Source organism: Sesamum indicum, linkage group LG11 (genome assembly GCF_026168435.1).
Source record: "Sesamum indicum cultivar Baizhima isolate 11 linkage group LG11, ASM2616843v1, whole genome shotgun sequence".
NCBI classification, from domain to species: domain Eukaryota; kingdom Viridiplantae; phylum Streptophyta; class Magnoliopsida; order Lamiales; family Pedaliaceae; genus Sesamum; species Sesamum indicum.
The window spans coordinates 9569797-9589728 of record NC_142667.1 but is presented as its reverse complement, the minus strand read 5'-3'; the positions used below and the strand labels follow the sequence as shown (position 1 = coordinate 9589728).

General features: G+C 35.4%; 2 protein-coding genes across 5 annotated transcripts; one reads left to right on the top strand and one right to left on the bottom strand.

The window, feature by feature from the left end:
* The first annotated feature begins 516 nt into the window (after window positions 1-516).
* On the top strand, window positions 517-6157 carry LOC105173514 (uncharacterized). Of its 3 annotated transcripts, none has more exons than XM_011095277.3 (5): window positions 517-677; window positions 1272-1327; window positions 1464-1713; window positions 2715-3623; window positions 5154-6157. In XM_011095277.3, the coding sequence occupies exons 3-5, from the start codon at window positions 1558-1560 to the stop codon at window positions 6036-6038; spliced, it is 1950 nt and encodes a 649-aa protein (XP_011093579.1). In that variant the 5' UTR covers window positions 517-677; window positions 1272-1327; window positions 1464-1557; the 3' UTR covers window positions 6039-6157. The 3 variants fall into 3 exon arrangements, with proteins under 3 accessions (XP_011093579.1, XP_020553474.1, XP_011093578.1); XM_020697815.2 differs by having other exon boundaries at window positions 1272-1332; XM_011095276.3 differs by lacking the exon at window positions 1272-1327.
* A 4967-nt stretch (window positions 6158-11124) lies between these two features.
* LOC105173513 (AAA-type ATPase family protein / ankyrin repeat family protein) lies at window positions 11125-14837 on the bottom strand. 2 transcript variants are annotated; one of them, XM_011095274.3, is made up of 7 exons: window positions 14407-14837; window positions 13274-13384; window positions 13058-13156; window positions 12827-12937; window positions 12441-12744; window positions 12069-12208; window positions 11125-11959 (listed from the first exon to the last, which is right to left on the bottom strand). In XM_011095274.3, exons 1-7 carry the CDS (start codon window positions 14542-14544, stop codon window positions 11423-11425), a joined length of 1440 nt encoding a protein of 479 aa, XP_011093576.1. In that variant the 5' UTR covers window positions 14545-14837; the 3' UTR covers window positions 11125-11422. The 2 variants fall into 2 exon arrangements, with proteins under 2 accessions (XP_011093576.1, XP_088732025.1); XM_088875899.1 differs by lacking the exon at window positions 14407-14837 and adding an exon at window positions 13763-13989.
* Window positions 14838-19932: the final 5095 nt, after the last annotated feature.

Here is a 19932-nt window from a genome sequence, read left to right as displayed (position 1 = left end):
GTCAATTTTCATTCAATTTTTGTGTTTATATCAACTAATTTTGTGAAATTTAACTAATAAGGGAACTTAATTGTTAGACGAAAGCAAACCTCAGTGGTGTTAGATATAATTTCTCAAACTATAGGGAATTTACGTATAATTACACCAAATCTCATGGGAGAGGACGGTAATCATTTTTCTTTTTTCTTTTTATTCATGTTCATTCTTTATGTATATTGATTTATTGCATAGCCTCATATATACTTTATATATAAATAAACATATATATATATATAAATATGTTTGTTTGACATTTACACTTATTTTTATTAATATTTCTTGATTCGAACTGTCAATTTTATTTTTCTTATTGTACTTTATCCATTTTTATAGACTAATAATTTATGTTCTTACCCAAAAAGAATGTTGAAGGCCAAAAAAAAAAAAGAAAAAGAAAGAAAGAAAATGCAAGAGGGGACGTGGCAGGCTGCGATCCCACAAAGATGTTCCCTTTAACTTCCACTGACAGCCTCATGCAACTGGAAAATCTCCACACCCTCTCTCTGATTTCCTGATAATATTATGTGGATAGGATTGGCCCAACAAGTGAAATGCCACTAACTCTACAATACCAAATTGTCTTCACGTGCAGATTCCCCACTCAGACAGTCCATGCAAATTCCTCTTCTCCTCTGCAGGTACCACCCAGCTTTTTTCATACTATTTCTCTATCCCTTACTGCATTGTGTGAGTTTGAGTGTGTGTTTCTGTCATATGAATGCAGAAAGTGTTTCCTGGTGGTTTTGCTTTTGTGTCGTTTTTCTTGCGTTTCTTGTGTTGTTAATTTCGGGGTTCTGTCTGTATCTGTTAATGGATCCGTGAAGTTCATTGCTTGTTTTCTAGTTGAAGTAAGCTTTCTAGGATAGTCTATCAAGGATTTTCACTGGCATTACTTGGGTTCCCATTTTTATGGCTTAGAACAGAACTAAATTTTCATTTGCATCCTAAGATTTTAAATTTAATTTACTCTAATTCTTGTTAGATAATGAGTTTGCCTTATGATCTGGCAATCTACTTTTGGGTTTATCTATCTGGGGCTATGATATTTTTTATTCTTGATGCTGGATATTATCCCCCTTTGCAAATTGAGCGCTTTTCTTGGTTGATTGTTGGGACTTACATGTGGTAGTTAAAATCTTTTAGATGAAGATAGTGTTAGAGCTGAATTTATGAGCATAACTCTTTTTATCTACAATTGATTGGCACTTTTTTTACATGGATATGATTTTCAGTGCAATCTAATGCTCGAAGAATCAGATTCAGATCGGCCTGGGGGATCTGAGTTTTTGTTGAGTACTACTTTTAAGATTTTCTTGACTTGTCATTATTGCGAACATGCAATGCATCACATTTAGATGTTGATGAATTTCATGCAAATGATTACTCTTCGATGGATTCTTTCCTGACTGATCGTTGGTTTGTAGAATATCTCAAAAATGAGACCACTGCTCCCAATTCTTCTGCTGTTGTTGATGTATCGATGAAATTGTGAGACATGGATATGTAGAAGCTACTAATATGCAAAATCAGCAGCCAGAGAAGGTCCACACATTCCAAGAATCAGCAAGGCATATGGGAGACCACAGTAGAGAAAAGACCCGCTCTATAATAGTAAGGAAGCAGCAGAATGGGGCGATGATGAGCAACTCAAAAGTTCAAGCATCAAAAACCATGGTATTACTTGTGACACAATAAACTCATTCATCCCATTGAAATGCATTGTCATATTCACGTTTAGACAATTAATGCTCTTATAAATTTTTAGGTGAGATTTATAAACTTCTTCTGCCACAGTGCAAGAGCATGTGATCTTAAATTCGATCTCTTGGTTTTGGTGTCTTGAGACACGCATGCTCTGAGAATTTGAGACAATATAAATTCAAATTGTAAACTAAATTCAAATTCATTATTGAAGAAGAAAACAAGATGTTGAGCTCTAACGACACTTGTTTTTCCTTCCAAGTTATGCACAATATAATAACTCAGTTAACATTTTGGCCAGAGAATGGTTCCAGGTATTTGAACTGGACCAACCAACCATGGAATTATGTTCAAATTCTTTCATATTTACTGCTGTACCAAGCAATTTTGTCCTTTGCCATATCTGAAATAGAAATAATGGGGAGGTAAAATGTAAAGAGAAAATGTCTCTGTTTGTTCTATTTCCTGAACATCATATGGTACTTAAACTACACTCATCAAAATTGGATTAACTAGAAGAACAAGGAAATCATAAAGTTTGCCCTTGTACCATAGGTCATGTTACAAAGTAATGAACTTTTGTTAGTAATTTCAGTTGGATGTATGTTTTGCATGGATTCTTTAATGTCCTCATTCTTCCATTTGAAAGTTGTGAACCTACTAAACTAATCTTTCTGTTTCTAACTCATATTATTATGAGAGAGTCTGTCTGACAATTCCTTTACTCATGACTTGGCACAGTAGTCTGCTGAAATTTTCACTTGTATTCTTCACTTTTTTAGTGCTTGCACTTTTCCATTTTGCAGCTTCATTAGTAGACTTCTTTGTCTACTCACAAATTATGCCAACAAATTATCTAAGGCAAAGTGTTTAATTCAAGATCTTGGTTCAAGTTTGTTTCATTACCTTGTTTTGGATGTACATGACATGTTTGACATTTCATCACTCTGTGATGTTTGTGCATGTTTGTTCAGGAGCCACACATACAAGAGAAGCAAATACACTCGTTTTCAGCCTCAATGAGTTCTCCTAGTGAATCCGCCTGCCCTATCTGCATGAGCAATAATCATTGCCAAACAGTTCGCTCAAGAACCAAGTTGATGAATACTTTGATAGAGAGGAGAAAGCCCCGTGAAGTGCATTTCATTTTTAAAGCTTTAACAGAAGAAGGCCACAGGCCAACTCTTGTAACATACACTACCGTTTTAGCTGCTCTCACACTCCAGAAACGTTTCAAGTCCATTCCTTCTCTCCTCTCTAAGGTGGAAAAGAATGGACTTAAACCTGACTCAATATTCTTCAACGCCATGATCAATGCTTTCTCTGAATCTGGGAATATGAAAGAGGCAATGAAAATATTCCAGAAAATGAGGGAGAAAGGCTGTAAGCCTACCATCAGCACCTTCAACACCTTAATTAAAGGATTTGGAATCATAGGTAAGCCTGAAGAATCTTTAAAACTATTGGATACCATGCAACAAGAAGAAAATGTGAAACCCAATGACAGGACATACAATATTCTTGTCCGAGCTTGGTGTAGTAAGGACGATGTTGAAGAAGCATGGAATGTAGTTTATAGAATGATTTCAGCTGGAGTCCAGCCTGATGCTGTGACATATAACACAATCGCAAAGGCCTATGCTCAAAAAGGGGAAACCAGCAGAGCTGAAGCTATGATTTTTCAGATGCAAAATGAAAAGGTGCAACCAAATGAGCGGACTTGTGGTATTATTGTAAATGGTTACTGCAAGGAAGGAAACATGACAGATGCATTGAGATTTTTGTATAGAATGAAGGATCTACGAGTGCACCCGAATCTTGTTGTTTTCAACTCACTTATCAAGGGATTTCTGGACATTAATGACCCTGATGGAGTTGATGAGGTAAGTTTAACTTTTGATGTCGACCTGATGCATTTTTGTTGACCACATATGTTCTCCACTTCTCAAGAAACATTTTGCATCTTCATGCGTGATATCACTAACTTGTGCAAGGTACATGAAGTTCTTAGTGAGTATTTATTCAACTGCCCATAGATATGAGATTTACACGCATCTGAAAGTTTTATTGGAGTATATGTACTTAACAAAAATAAAAATGTGATCCAGCATATAACTGATGGCCACTTATTGTCAAGTCCTCTTTAGTTTAAACACAGAATTCATTATGTTGTTTGATTTTCATTAAGAACCAAATGAAACTTAGCACTTGAAGACATAAAAATTGTTAGTTATTAGATGTGTACCTAAGTATAAGTGTTAGTTTAATTGGCTAACAAGTTATTGCTATGTGGTGATCCAGGCGAGCATGTCACTATTGGGCAGGGTTTTCTATGATCTTTACCTCATGGGTGGATAAAAATCTTGTTTACAAACAAAGGCTAAGCTGTTCTTTCGGTGTATCAGTATGAAATAATCAGTGCATATTGCTTGTTGTCTCTTGAGACATCACCTAGTGCGTACTTGGTTTCCACCCAATACTTTGAATTGGAAGTTTCAGTGAAATAACGAATTACAATTGCTTCAGTTTCTTACTACAGAAAGAGGGAAAATTCTGACCCTGGCTAAAGGATGCTAATACAATTCTCTGTATCTGCTCTGTACGTAATTGTACTGGAGACTATTATCTCTCAATTCATCTGTTCCCGGAACCAAAATTCACTTTACTCCCTAACTTGAAAGTATTCAGTGTTAGGAGCTTCACTTTTAAAATTCCTCTTGATTGTGGCAAAAGGTCACCAACATTTTTTTTCATTTCTGTAAATCAAGTGAAAGGGAAGTGTAAGATAGGGAGCATTGCTGGATTAGGGTCTGATTCATATATTACCATCTGATGGAACACCACTGCTGAATATGATACTTATTAGCAATTTGTTATTACTAAGTTTTTCCTTGCTCAAACTTGGCCCTTGGGATTATCCATATATGTCCTATGTCATGGATGATGAGGTTCCTGAATATCATAAAAGGCTTATAAGATCCTGCAGCAACTTGGTTGATGCTTCTATAAGGTATAAAATGTTAATGTGGAGGCTTGTTGTATATCACATCTCTTTGATGCATTTGTTCTCCTAAGTTATACTCTTTATTGCTCTCTCTTTCCCCACAGCTCATTAAGCTTGTTTTAATGATATTTTATGTCTTTAACTAACTATCCATAAGCTCAGGTCCATTCAGCTGCTTTGTGCTCTCACTAAATCTGACCTTCAAGCTCGTCCTCTGCTTCAATTTAAACTATGAGTCCAAATAGCAGATAGAATTTGGAAATAATGCCTTACAATTGCATAAAGAGCTTGTGAATTGCTTCATGAAAGTCAAGTGGCTTCTCTAGATATTGCCTTAGTTTGAGCTGGATGCTCTATTAGGTACGATTTACTTGTGTGGTATTCTGTAATCATATTCTTATTTGTGCAGACGCTGAGTTTGATGGAGGAATTTGGGGTAAAACCTGATGTAGTAACATTCAGCACAATCATGAATGCATGGAGTTCTGTCGGGCTCATGGACAAGTGCCAAGAAATATTTGACGACATGGCTAAGTCTGGGATAGAACCTGACATCCATGCTTTCAGCATTCTTGCAAAAGGCTATGTTCGTGCAGGAGAGCCTGAAATGGCTGAGGGACTGTTGAAACTCATGATAAATTCTGGAGTCTATCCTAACGTTGTAATATTCACTACAATCATCAGTGGGTGGTGTACTGCTGGGAAAATGGAATATGCTCTTAGGGTGTATGAGAAGATGTGTGAAATGGATGTATCCCCAAATTTAAAGACTTTCGATACTCTTATATGGGGTTATGGAGAAGCAAAACAGCCATGGAAAGCAGAAGAGTTCCTCCATGATATGGAGAAAAAAGGTATTCATCCTCCAAAGAAAACTATACAGCTAGTTGCTGATGCATGGCGAGCCATTGGATTCTTGAGTGAAGCCAAGAGAATCCTAAATGGTTCAGACGATGATCAGACTGTTACATCAAATGGCAGTAAGAATGAGAGCCCTCAAACTAATGTGGGAAAACTTTATCCGAAAGAGACACAGAATGGCTCATATTCGAGTCTTGTGGTAGTACAGGGCAGTGTTATAAACCATCAGAACGGGACAACTGCTGTTACTGGAAAGAGCCATATGGTTCTGAAGACATCAAAATCTTCTTCTAGATGCCTGACTACAGTGTTCAAATCCATTTTGCTTCCAAAGACTTGCAGGTTGACAGCTAAAACACCAGTTCTATGGCATGTACAGTTCCGTGCCCTGGAAAAGAATCATGGGTACACGTCCTGTAAAATAGGTTTCTAAAATGCATCAAGCTTTTGTGAATGTTGATACATGCAGCTTGAACTTAGACGAATTGGAGGATTACAAAAGCAGAATTTCATTGTGTTGGGCATCAATTTAAGAAATTATTTTTAAGCATACACAGTACTGTTATCTATGTCATTGATATCCTTTTGTTTGAAATGATTCTTTTCCTGCTCGTGAACTCGATGAAGCTTGTAACTTGCTAGAAACCTGCAGCTATTTCATACCTACTCAATACCATTATATGAAACAGAAGTTGTTCCAACAAGGTCAAAACTTAGTAAAACATAGAAACAGCTCGGAATATGTGGATAATAAAGTAAGGTTGCGTTAGTTGCTAAGCGACGAGCTCTTAAATTGATGCTTCCTCGCATGAAATTCAAGATACTCCTACTAAAAATGAGAAGCAACTGTTGGAGCAACTGGAGTTCAGGAGCTTGGCGACTGTGTTTTTAATACAGTTTATGATAATTTTGATCTTTCGGCACGTTATTCACACTATGTTGCATCTCTGGATGCTGGTTTCGAGGATAGTCCCTATAAGTGGTGTAGGATTTGACTATCAATTCTGATCTTTCTGCACGTTATTCGCACCATGTTGCGTCACTGGGTGCTGGTTTCGACGATAGGCCTTATACATGGTATACGAAACAATTCTGATCTTTCTGCATGTTATTCACATGATGTTGCGTCACTGGATCTTGGTTTAATGGATAGGCCAATATTTTGTATACGAAATGATGCGAGGCTATAATCGTAAAGTAAACCGAGGTATTTTTAGGTCGGTGACCTAGTCTTTTAAAAGGTGGAGGTATCTAAATGCGTTGGAAAGCTGGACCCAGGATGGGAATGACCATACAAGATGGTCAAAGTCAAGAACCTAATCCCCGTCGTTCTCCTTTTTGGTCCCTCTCCTATTGACATCGGGAGCACAATGGTTCTCAACGATGTGACCTCGCTTCCACCGAACCCTACTAGCGGAGTTTGGACTGGATTTAAGCACGTATCCTCCAATCCCATTTTCTTCAACACATCTATGAATATGATCATATCCACAGAACTACCATTATCTATGAGTACCTTATGCACTAAAAAATTGGCGATGTCCATCTTTATCACCTTTAGATCATTTTGCGATTTGATCTCAGCACTCAAATCCTTACGCCCAAAGGTCATTTTCTCCCCGGCTCCACATTTAGTATGAACTCCCTCCTACTGTTTGATCGCAATCTTTGCTCATATTATTTCCTTTTTCTCCTCGAATCTCCCCTTGTAGGTCCTTCTCCGATCATGTGGATAACTCCTTTCACAGAAGCTTTCTCTCTGACTCCGACTTCCCTTCTTTCTTCCTTTTCCCTACCCTTAAATCTATCTTTGCTCTGTGATCTGCTTCATGTCCTCTTGCCCCCTAGCTTATGCTTTCTTTCACTCCTCTTGGGCTCCAACATGTATTCTTTAAATTACTCCTATCTTACTAACATTTCTATTTTGTCCTTCAACTGATAACAATCTTCTATGTCATGGCCCCTCTCCCTATAAAATTTACAATACTTACGAGAATGTTTTTTCGTTGGTGCAAACCTAGTGTGTTTTGGCCATTGAAGTATATTCGCTTTTTCAACCATTATCAATGCTCTAGCTCTTGTGGTTGCAAGAGGAGTATACTCGTGAAATTTCAGCCGGTATGGTGCTTCACGGTCTTTTTTAGGTTATACGTGCCTATCCCTTCCTTCGCTCCCGTGATCCATTCTTTGTCTTTCACCGCGTTCATCTCCTCCTTATCAATGTATTTCTAAGCCATCCTCATCAGTTGCTCCACATCTTCCGATGGATCTCGTGCGAGAGCTGATACAAACGACCCTTTCTTTAACCATGAATGAGTATGCTAACCATTATTTCAATCCTGAGATCTTGGACTTCTAAAGTTTCATTATTAAATCTTTCCACAAAACTTTTTAATGACTCACCTCATTCTGCCTTATAGTGAACTGGTACGTAGCCTGACCTTTCTGTTTTCTTTTGCTCGCAAAGCGAAAAGTGAATTTTTGCACTAGTTGTTCATACATCTCTATAGTTCCACTAGGTATATTGGTAAACTACTCCTAAGCTTTTCCTGTAAGAGTAGTAACAAATAGTTTAGCATTAATAGGGTCAAATATAATTAATTTATAAAAAAAATAATTAAATATAATTAATTTATAAAAAAAATAATTAAATATAAGTAATTTATAAAAAAATAAATAATAATAATAATACAATTCACAAATTGCCATGTTGTGGATGAAATCCATGACATCAAGTCGCAGTTTGTTGATCAAACTTTTTAAAAAAATATTTTTTTATTTGAATCGCAACTCGTTATATTTATATTATATAATTTTTTTTGAATTGTATTTATATAATTTATTTATTTTTAATAATAAAAAAAATTAACCCTAATTTATCCTACGTTAGCAGGGATTTCAATCAGTGATTTATCCAACATTGTAGAAGGCCATATTCAATAATATCATAACAAGTAAAGGGACAAAATGCATAAAATCCCCCTGTGTTTTAAAAAGTCTGCAAACAAAATCCTCCTGTTATGAGAATAGGCTAAAAGCTCCGCTGTGTTTTGTAAAACTCAGCTCAATTGCCCCCTCTCTGTTAAATCCAACTAGTGGTGTTAATTTTTTAAAAAATGATCGTTATTCCCTTACTTAATGTATATTATTTTTTATTTTAATTATCGTTGGATCTTCTTTGATCAAATATTGATTGTTAGATATAATCAATTAATCTCAACCGTTAGATTTTAAAAAAATAAAGGTCTAGATTCAACAAATTATTTAACTTATATTATATATAAATAATTTAAAATTTCAAAAATATATTATTATTATATATATAAAAAAAAAACTATCTGCCCCCACCCCCCACCACCATCTCGTCGTCGCGACACAATTTATTAAAATTATCTTATCTCTATAAATTTTTTACCAAATTGAGCGAGGCTAGTCTCGTTAGAATTGTCTTTAAGAGAAGAGTTTGATGGTGGTGGTCTGAGATCGAGATTAGACCGAACGAAGACGAATCGACGGCAAACATGTTCGGAGGTCGTGGCTTAAGCTCAGTATCTCTAATTGCGAAAATTCAAATTGAAGGTATGAAAAATGTTCGCCTTGAAGAGAGGATTCGAATGGTACCATTGGACGTTGGAAACTCGTCCAGACGATGCCAGAAACTTAGAAACAAGTTTCTGGCGAAAAGGGGGCGAAATTGTTCAGTTTTTCCTTTTCTTTTTAATTAATTTTTGATTATACTAATTAAAATATATTTTAGTTAATTAAGAATATTTTAAATAATTATAATAATAATGATTGTAATTAAATATATATTTTAATTAATTAAAAATAATTTTAGATTTAACAATTAACAATTATAAAATTATTTGAATTTAAATATAATTTAATCTAATATTTAATATAAAATAAATTAAATATAAAGTATTAAAAAAATACAAAAACAAAACAATAATAAAAAAAAGGGCATTTTAGTAAAAAAGACTTAAGAAAAAGGTAAAAAAAAAAGTTAAAAAATACCCCAACATGTACAAAAAGTGTGTGTAGTGCACCTTTTGCTAATTACTAACGGAAGGGGTGTTTGTTGTTGAGTTTTACAAAATATAGAGGGACTTTTAGCCTATTCTTATAATAGAAAGGTTTTTTTTTACAAACATTTTAAAACACATAGGAAGTTTTATGCATTTTGTCCCGAGTGAAAGCAAATTGGCCTAATTAGTAAAAATATCCGGCCCAATTATTGAGTGTAAACTAGGTCCAAGTTCATTATTTTCATAATGAATTGATAATTTAATTAAAAACTCAAACAAGTTTAATAGGGGTAATTACACTTACACCTCTAAATAAGTGAAATTACATTTTTTCTCAAAATTTTTTGAAATTTATACTTACACTCCCTTTAAAAATTTACTATTTATACATGATCCCTTTTTGTTAAAATTTGGACAAAAAATACTAACATTAACAAAATAAATTGCATAGCTTCATTTTACCCCTTATTTAACGTGTTCCTGTAAATACAAAAATATAATGATATTAACATCACTCCATATATATGTATTATATTTATCTCTTTATAGATACAACAATATACATGAAAATGTTAAATGAGAGACAAAATTAAAAAAAAAAAATTGCTTATGTCAGTTTTTTCTGTCCAAACCCTAACAGAAGGAGATTATGTGTAAAGCAAAAATTTTCAGATGAAGTGTAAATGTAAATTTAAAACTATTTTGAGAAACAGTATAATTAAATATTTTTAGAAGAAGTTTAAATATAATTAACCCAGTTTATTATTGTGATAAAACGAGCCTAATTCTAGGAGAAAACTAATAGCGAAAAATAATAATAAGGGTAAATTATAATGACCTCCCCTTAAGTTTGACATAATTATAAATACCCATGTTGTTGGAAACATTACAAATACATGCATAATATTTGATGAAATTCTGTAATCCTAAGACGAAGGTATGAAATTATGAACTTTGCCCTTGTAATACTTTTTTATTTTTTTTAAAAAAATTAAAATTTATAAAAAAAGTCAAACAGGGTGGATATAAAATTTTTAAAAATTACCAAAAAATAATATTCCACGTAGTTCATAAAAAAATAAAAAATTAAAAAATAAATAAAACTACAAATTTTAATCCACAAAGGCATTTTGATCAGTTTACCATTAAAAATTAGATTAAACCTAACAGATTGGATTAAACAATCGTTAAAATCAACAACGAGAAATATCTGTAATTATGTCCTTGTAATATTTACCCTAATAATAATCTATTTTTCAACTGAACGAACAACGTTTTATTGGAAGGGAACACTTCACACCTCCATTATACGATTATGACCGTTGGAATAGAAGATGAGCATGAAGGGAAAAAAGAAGATGAACCGCAAGGTGGAATAAGGTAACATACAGCTGAACACAAGAAGTAAATGTATGACATCAACTACCATCCTTTTCTTTGGTTTTTCACACAACAGATTTAAGTAATGGCAGCAAAAAGAAACATTGGGGATGGGAGGAATACAGAAATTTCACATTGCATTAAAGAATATCAAACAGTTCTAGAAGTGTTATAGCTCAGCTACATGTAAATGAAATACATATGGGCATGAATAAATGTGAAATATCATGAATTACAGAATCAGAAGAAAACTGAAAAATTAAAGAGAATAAACTGAATTTCTGTGCCATTTGTTTTTATCTCATGTGAACTCAGATTGATCACTTGAGAAAGAATGTAGAGCAAAGAATGTATTAGCACTCCTACTTGAGCTTACTGTATTTTCTCTGGCTTTCAGATTTTCTGCCACTCAGTGTGTCAACAACCGAATCCCGGCTTCCAAGTCCTCTAAGGTAATTGTAAGTAAAGAATCTGGGTCTACACATTCAAAATCAATCCTCAAATCCAAGTTTTCTCTAGCATTTACTAACATTGGGTCTACTATACCTCCATTCATCTCCTTACGCTGCTTTTCAGTGGTTTCTCGTTCTATAAGGGCCGCAACGGCCTCTACTGTGCACGAATTGTGCAATTTAAATCCATGCAATAGACTATCTTCAGCCTGATTAGACATTTTAATATGAAGAATCTTTGCAAGGTCCATAGAACTAAAGTCATCAAAGTGGAAAAACTTAGTCACCCGTCTGCAGAAGCCCTCATTTGAAGATATTACACGCTTCATTGGTTCACTGTAGCCAGCGAATATAACAACTATTTTCCCACTGTCCATGACAGACATGATCTCCTCTAGTGCTTCTAATCCATAGTCTTTATCATCCGACTTCTGCATTGGTATTAACCGATAAGCCTCGTCTATAAACAGAATGCCCCCGTCTGCTTCTTGGATCTAGAGTACATAACAAGTTAGTTGCTTGAAAAAGTGAAACTAGCCGCTTCACATTGGACAGCTGCTATCATAAGCACACAATTGAAACTTGCAATTCAAATAGGCTTACCTTTCTTCTGGTCTTCGGCCCTGTATGACCAACAAACTCTCCAACCAAATCTGTTCTCTGAACTTCTGTTACCCTATCAGTTGGAAGTATGCCCACCATATGTAGGAGTTTCCCCAGGAGCCGAGCTACCATAGTCTTACCTATAAAATATTATAGCACAATCATGGCTAGATTAAGGAATCTCAACTACACCCATAATACAACTATATAATTTCACCTATTACATAATAAACACTAAATGATAACAAATCTGGGAAGACACATTGATGACACATTTTGCTTAGGAAGTATGTGGCATGCCGTACTGCATGCTAGTTCCAGAACTAACAGATCACGGGTGAAGAGTAAAGATTTCAAGACAACAGTTGGTACCTGTTCCAGGATTTCCAAGAAAGGCCATATGGGGTGGTCTTCTAGCTCCAACTCTAAGCCCAAGAGCACGACGCCTTTCATCCAAGAGCATGCCCTTTGCCCATTTCCGGAGTTGTAACTTAAGAGCATGTAAACCCACTATATGTGACAATTCATTTTCAAGTGCTTCCATCTTGGCTTTTGTCTCACTGCATGCTTCAATAGCTCTTCGTTTCCGCTGCTCTGCGAGATGCCGGAGGAGGAGATCCCGCAGCTTCTCATTACCTGGGCCTTGAGAGAGATGATTTAAAGGAGTCATTCCCTCCTGCACATTAGATTGTTTACAATGAGCATCAACCAAGAGAAATATTACAAAGAGCAATGACATAATTAGAAAGAGAGCATACATTGTCTTCAGCACTGCAATCGGCGTTATACTCTAGCAATGTATTGACAGTTGAAAAGTCTTCAGCTCGAAGTGAGTGCCAAACAGCAAGGTGCAAAGGAGTCATCCCATTCTGTTAGACAGATACCACAAAATAGAATAAGACAAGAAAACATCAGTGATCTGAAACAAAAGAAAGTTAAAGTGAAAAACAAACATAAGTGAAAGAAACTTAAGAAGCCAAAAATCTTACATTTGCTTTGGACTCAACAAAAGCACCATGACCAAGAAGCAACTTCGCAGCTTCATTACATCCATTCTTAGCTGCCATGTGCAATGGAGTTTCTCCATACTGCCAGTTATTGAAATGAAGGTACACAATAAGCGTCAATAAAATACGTTCCTCTGAACTCTTCAAGAAAATGAAGCATGGATGTTGACTGTTAAAAGGAGTTACACTTCAATGTACCATGTTCTTGGCCTCCAATTCCACCTTTTCAGGTCCTTGCCAATCAAGAAGAAATTTTACTATCTCAATGCTATTGTAACCAGCAGAAACATGAAGAGGTGTCTGTGCCATCTATATCCCAGAAAATTGGAAAAAGATCAAACAATGAGCAGTTAGTTTCTGCTACCAAAGTATTACGTTTGACCAAGTAAAAACTGCAGTTCACCAATGACTTAGTTAGCTGTAAAATTCTGGAACATATTTAAGAGCAGCTTCTGCCCAAGATGAGTATAACCAAGGACTATGCATCAGATCATTTTATCCACACAGGCAAGAATACCAACATTTAGTAAAGAAATGTGTTTGGAAAAGAATAAGAGGCAAGATCTGGTGGAAAGAAGTACATCCTCCTTTTCAAGGATCCACAAAAGAACCAGAACATGGAGCAATTTATCCAATCTTGTCATTTATCTAGCTCAAAGAGAAATCCAAGGAAGACATGGCATCTACCTGACATCCACAACCTTCCCACCTGACTTGTCACTCTACCAAAAGATCCGTGAATATACTTTGGTCCCAAAACTTGCTTCACAACAAGAAACAGTTTTTTCACCCAACCGATGAATCATCTTCAGTCACATTGTGTACTCAACTGAAGAATTTCTTCAGTGGCATAGCCCTCTCCATCCTCTAAATGGCACCAGCATCACTTCATACCAATTCCAAGACATTACCATCTATAATAGAGAATGGTCAATTGAAAATGAGGTCAACACAAACGGGAACATGTTTCTACCATCCCAAAGTTCCCCTAAGGTCAATCATAAACTACTCCATCATTCCAATTTCTAGAACCCTAAAGACTTTATTTTGCATCTGTTTGTAACTGACCCTGCTAATATTTGCAACAGATAGGGACCTAATCCAGGTGGGTTCTCAACATTTTAACACAAAATTCACGCTCTGAAATCAAAATTAGTCTTTTCATGGCGTAATTACAAAATGAAGCAAACGCGCAACAGCACATTGATCACCATCAAAAATAAAAAAGAATTTCAAACAGAAGGAACAGAAAAGAAGTTCTTCTTGAAGAATCACAACTTTCCTCAATTCAAAATACCTCCACGAATCTACAAAGAGAAGAGGAATCTTACAACAGGGTTCCGCTCATTGAGAAGAGACGGATTGCCGCGAAGCAATTTCTGGAAGGCGCTGAAATCTCCACACTGCGCAAAGCCATGGATTGTGGTCGGTTTCAAAGATCTTGCTCTTTGATCCTTCACCTTCTGCATCTTTATCCTATTGTATTCGGGATCAAATCTGCTTTTTCTTGTCTTCGTGCTTTTCAATCACAAAATGTTAAAGAAAAAATTGGAATGAAAGCGAGATTGGCGGAGGGAAGTGGGAGAAGGAGGAGATATTATTGGAGGGGTTTCACTTTTCAGATTGTTGGAGTCAGCTGTAGTCACTATGAAAATTGTGTCGCACAGGTTGTGCCAGCTTGGCCACTGCTCAGCCACCGCTGCCGCCAGCCTGAGGTCTCAATTACTTCTTTTTCTACTCTTTTTTCTTGTCTTAAAATTAAAATGAATTAGCTCCATAGCACGTTCACCTTTATTTGGTCGCTCTCCATTTCTTGAGGTGAAATATTTTGTGCCATATGCATTGTCTCATTTGATCCATTATTCTAACACCAGTTATTGTTCATTTTAATCGGATTCAAATGATCTTGTCACGAGGTTTATATATTTTTTAATCGAAATATTTCAAAATGTATTGAATTTCTTAATGCTCAAAATGAATAAAATTGTTGGCTTTGAAGAAGAAAAAACATACACAAAAATTAATGTGGAGTGCATCACTTTAATTTGATTGATTAGTTTAATATAAAACATGCATTTGAAAATGGCAAAAAATGCCTCGAGCTGCTACTTAATACCAAACAACGACGCAAGGTCCGTGTCACATTTATTTCGATCTTACCGATCTGACCCCAAATTGATTTGAATTCGGATATGTACTAACTCATGATAACTACATGATCAATTTTGTATCGATGATCCTAGTACAATTCAAACACAGTTATAAATACTAGCCCTCTATGCACCTAGTACAATTTTGGGTACCTTGGTTATTTTTACAAGCTATATTATTTCATTTACGATTTTACTAACATAAATATTGGACCGCTATAATCAAGGTTTTTCCAGTATTATTCTCACATATTATTTTCTTGTAAATCTAAAGACTTACCTAAACATTTTGGAGTATTTTTGAAATAGATTGGGTGCCTTAAACCTTACCAAATTTAGACACACAACACTTGATCGTCGTCTGTATATTATTTTAATAAAGAACTCAGAATATGAGCAAAAGCCCATAGAAGAATGTAGTTGTGTCCTCAAGGACCCAGGCTGAGTAGTAAGGAGGTGAACCCCTCGCCGCTCCCCCTTGAGGACAAAATACTCCAAGGCTAGCCTTTTGGCCAGCATAAGATGTTCATAAAGCGAGGGAGCTACAAGATGATTGGGACATCCAATGCGAGGAAATTAGCATTAGTAGACTAACTCAACTTAACCTCCCTTGGCCGCCACCACCTTTTTCCAAAAGCAGGATGAGAACTATTTTCTGAGGGTTGGAGTTGGACAATAATGTGGAATATGAGGAAATGATTAGCTATATATCGAGCTTCAAAGAGCCAACCTAGGAGAAACAAGGTGCAAGAGTTGATCGTTTCAATAGGTGTATTAGGGAGCTGAGATGACAACCTACGTACTTTGAGGGACAATGCTTTGATGAGGCGAGGATCTCTATTCACTCCAAAAATTCTTGCAAGGAAGTTGGACAGAGGTGTCAAGATACTTGACTTGCCTCCATACAAAGGAGATTAAAGACTATAAAGAGCATTTGACAGCAGTATAGAACATTATACAACTCTATTGTCTATCAGGCACTCTAAACTGCAAAATTTTCATGACAGTGGTGTATGGTCGAGCTAGAATGGTTCACTTCACTACCCCTGGAGACTATGCATGGTGTCATATGATCAGTTGACAAGGAAGTTTCTATTCCATTTTGCCAGTAAAAAGGAAGATTTAGCTCTAGCGACTCACCTCTTTATGATCCGAGATAAGCCGGATGAGTCGCTTCGTGATTTTTCATGAACTAATTCAACGCAAAGGTGGTTGAAGTCCCAGACCTTTGAGGATGATAAGCATTTTGATCCATTGATTGGAAAGTGAGAATTTGCCTTCGAGATACATACAATATCACAATTAGGGGTGGGCGTGGGTCGGGTTTTTCGAGTTTTGGATTTTTTGGATTGGGTACTCGATTTTATTGGGTAGTAATTTTGGCATATAAAATGGTAGTATATTTTGATATCCAATACAAACCCTATAAAATTAGGAATCAGTAAAGTCGGGTACCCTTTTTTTTTCTTTTTTTTTTATAATTTAAATGTGAAGAAAAGTTGAGGCGACAAAGAAATACTTAAAAGCATGTTTTTCTTTTGATAACTTTGTACTTAAAAATTACAATTTGTATGTATGGTGTGACTTTCTTTTTTAAGTGTTATACAAAAATTTTATATAAAATTATGGTTTCAATTTATTGATGTTCAAAAATAGTATAACAACACAATTAATAAACAAAATAATCCAATTTGTGATATCAATAACTTAATACACTACCAAAAAAATCGAGAATTTGTAACAGCTTTTTTGGAACGGCTATATGACCGTTATAAAACGTACGACTTTTGTTACGTATTTGTAACAGATTGAATATGATGAATCATGGAAGGACTAATAAAAATTTACTTTTTTTTGTAACGGCCAAAGCCCTTTAAGAATCCATAACAATTAATTTGTATCCGTAAAGCCGTTACAAAAGTACAACAGTTACAATTTGTAACGATTTTATAAGGGTTTCTGAAATTAGGGACCGCCAACTTTTTGCATTATGTCATCCGTTACAAAAACACATTACAAATACTTGGCCGTTACTATTTTTCTATGATTTTTGTAATGGTGCGTAATGTGTGTAACGGTCTCAAAAAAAATTAAAAGCTATTATAATTACTGTGGAAAATTTTTTGAGAAAATGCACATAAGAAGGTGTTACAAAAATCGCGTCATTAGGGATAAATTTTTTTTTATAGATGGTATTACAAAAGCCGTTCCAAAGATGGACATGATAACGGCTATATTTTTTAAAGGCTAGTTTTTCAAACGGCTATACTAATCATTCCAAAAGCCGTTGCAAAATAGATTATATATAATTGTGTTGCAAGTTATTTTCATTTCATTTCATTTGTCATAGAAATTCTTAGTAACAACACACTCTCTCAATATTCTGATTTTCGTGCATATACAGTTGATCAAGTAGATTATTACTTAATTTTTGAACCGTCAATTGCCGATCATCTCTTAAGTTGGTTGGTCAGGCAACAATGACTAATTTAATCCTTTTGTGTTTAATTAAATTAATTGCAGTTTACTTATTTTAGTTTTATGATTTTTTGATCTTATGTGTTATGTATTCCTAAATAGTGTAATGTAATATTTATAAATTTATAGGTTGTCGAATTATATAATTATATACATATATATACGTGTGAATATGCAGTGATATATATATATATATATAAATATGTCATCATATTATAAGAACTGAGAAGATGAATGTATCATAAGAACTTCACGGAGGAGGGCAGGTCCTACAACAGAGTTTGAGGATGGGGTTAAGACTTTCATAAAATGGGTTAAGTGTGAGCGTGGACATATGGATGGAGATAAAATTAGGTGCTCTTGCTGAAAGTGCAAAAACACAAAGTTCAGAACATTCGACGATGTCAGTTATCACTTGTGTATGTAAGGGTTTGTGCCAGAATATTATAATTGAACTTCTCATGGCGAGGAGAGGGTGCAGGAGTACTTTGATGCTATGACTGCCCCTCTAGTGTCGCAGGAGCAAACCCCAGCTGCTCATGTTGAGGGTAATTACTCACACTGGAGTGATGAACAACAGATAGATTGGACACAAAGATGATTTTTAATGCAGTCGGGCCGTGATATTTTTCTTCTTCTCACGATTTTAGACTCTATACTTGCCTTGACACGTGGTCAGAAGTAACAGAGTCATAAATATAAGAAGATTTGTTCATATTCTTCTACATAAACTTACAACAAATATTATTTAACTAAATACAAACAACCAATCGTATAGAAGCACGCATTATTAACTACACTATGTGGACATCACAGAAGTTCCAATTTAGCAAAAATAGTTAACAACATACATCTATCGGGCACAAATAAGATTCCAGCGTAACATAGTCAACCATAGCGTGACCCAAAGGATTAAAAAATAGGCAAATACAGGCATACAGGGTTAAGATCCTACTTCGACTTGATTAAGAGTTACTAAAATGGCCACAAAAGCTATTCCCAGCCAAATGAGTATGATATCTTACTCAGGAAGTACAATATATTATAAAAGCACAGAATTGGAAGTCTTATTGCTTACGATAGTACTGGATTAGCAAGCCCAACATAAGATGGAAAACGACACTAAACCAACACACTTGCGTTGACGACTGGATTCCAAATTGACACGTTCTTTTGCACACTTTATGGCATTTTCATATTGGTTCAGCCTGTTCAACAAATCTGGAATCACTTCTTTAGAACGACGATACATGGGCGGATCCACCCATTGGAATGTTCCACAGTATTTACCCTTACATTAAGATAAAGTTATAGCGGTTACCAATACAATTTAGAATGTTGGGTGCATTGACAACATAAAGAGTAAATCAGTAATACCAAGATATGTGGACATATACATTGAATACGTCATAAATCAATTAAAATAACCCACCTCATTGCTCGAACATCCACGAAAACGCCTACCAGGGTTTATACTGGTCCATGATGTTTGAATGAGTACCTCCCATCCATATGTGCATATACGAAAAATGTTAAGAGTCGAAAAATGAAGCAGTCTACTTATAATTTGATCTACTGCTCCAATGGTTGTGACTAGCACTACTATTGCCAATGTCACTGTTATCCATTGAATTATAGTTTCTGAAATAACTGAGAGAAGATTACGTGTCATATTAATCTATGTATAAGAAAACATATTTATACAACAATACACATTCAATAATAAATAGGAGGTTTATGGTTAAGTATTTCGACATAAAATTTCAAAGAAGATTGGATTTAGTTGTAAATCACCTAAATAGCTAGCACTTATAGATCGTTTCATCAATTCTTTTTGTCGTCCTAACTTATATTGCAACAAGTTGCAACAAGGCCTACTGGACCCTTCCAAGCCCAACCCAGGAGAAGGGAGGCGTTCTCAAGAAGCTGGACTCCTTGACCTAGAAGAACTCCTTGCAAAGCAAGAATCCTCATATAGAGGGAGTCCTCCTCCAACCAAATACGTGCTGCTCAAGTCAAGGAGGAGACAAGATCGTGCCTTATCTCCGAATTTTCGCCTTCTTTCTCGAAAATGAATGTTACCCCAAAGTTATTGCGCAGAGGAACTCATTCTTTATAAATACAAGCAGCATCCCCCAACGGACGAACATTCAAGAAATTGAAAATTGTCTTCCTATTTCGTTGCAACTTTCAACTCATGCTTTTGCCATATTTTACTCACGAATTTTT

Excerpts from the sequence above, each read along its gene's own strand:
- LOC105173514 (XM_011095276.3), top strand. The coding sequence starts at position 1,558 with ATGCAAAATCAGCAGCCAGAGAAGGTCCACACATTCCAAGAATCAGCA. Across the intron at positions 1,714-2,714 it reads TTCAAGCATCAAAAACCATG|GAGCCACACATACAAGAGAA; the intron begins GTATTACTTGTG and ends ATGTTTGTTCAG. Across the intron at positions 3,624-5,153 it reads ACCCTGATGGAGTTGATGAG|ACGCTGAGTTTGATGGAGGA; the intron begins GTAAGTTTAACT and ends TTATTTGTGCAG.
- LOC105173513 (XM_011095274.3), bottom strand. The coding sequence starts at position 14,544 with ATGCAGAAGGTGAAGGATCAAAGAGCAAGATCTTTGAAACCGACCACA. Across the intron at positions 12,745-12,826 it reads ATTGCAGTGCTGAAGACAAT|GAGGGAATGACTCCTTTAAA; the intron begins GTATGCTCTCTT and ends TCTAATGTGCAG. Across the intron at positions 11,960-12,068 it reads GGCCGAAGACCAGAAGAAAG|ATCCAAGAAGCAGACGGGGG; the intron begins GTAAGCCTATTT and ends TATGTACTCTAG.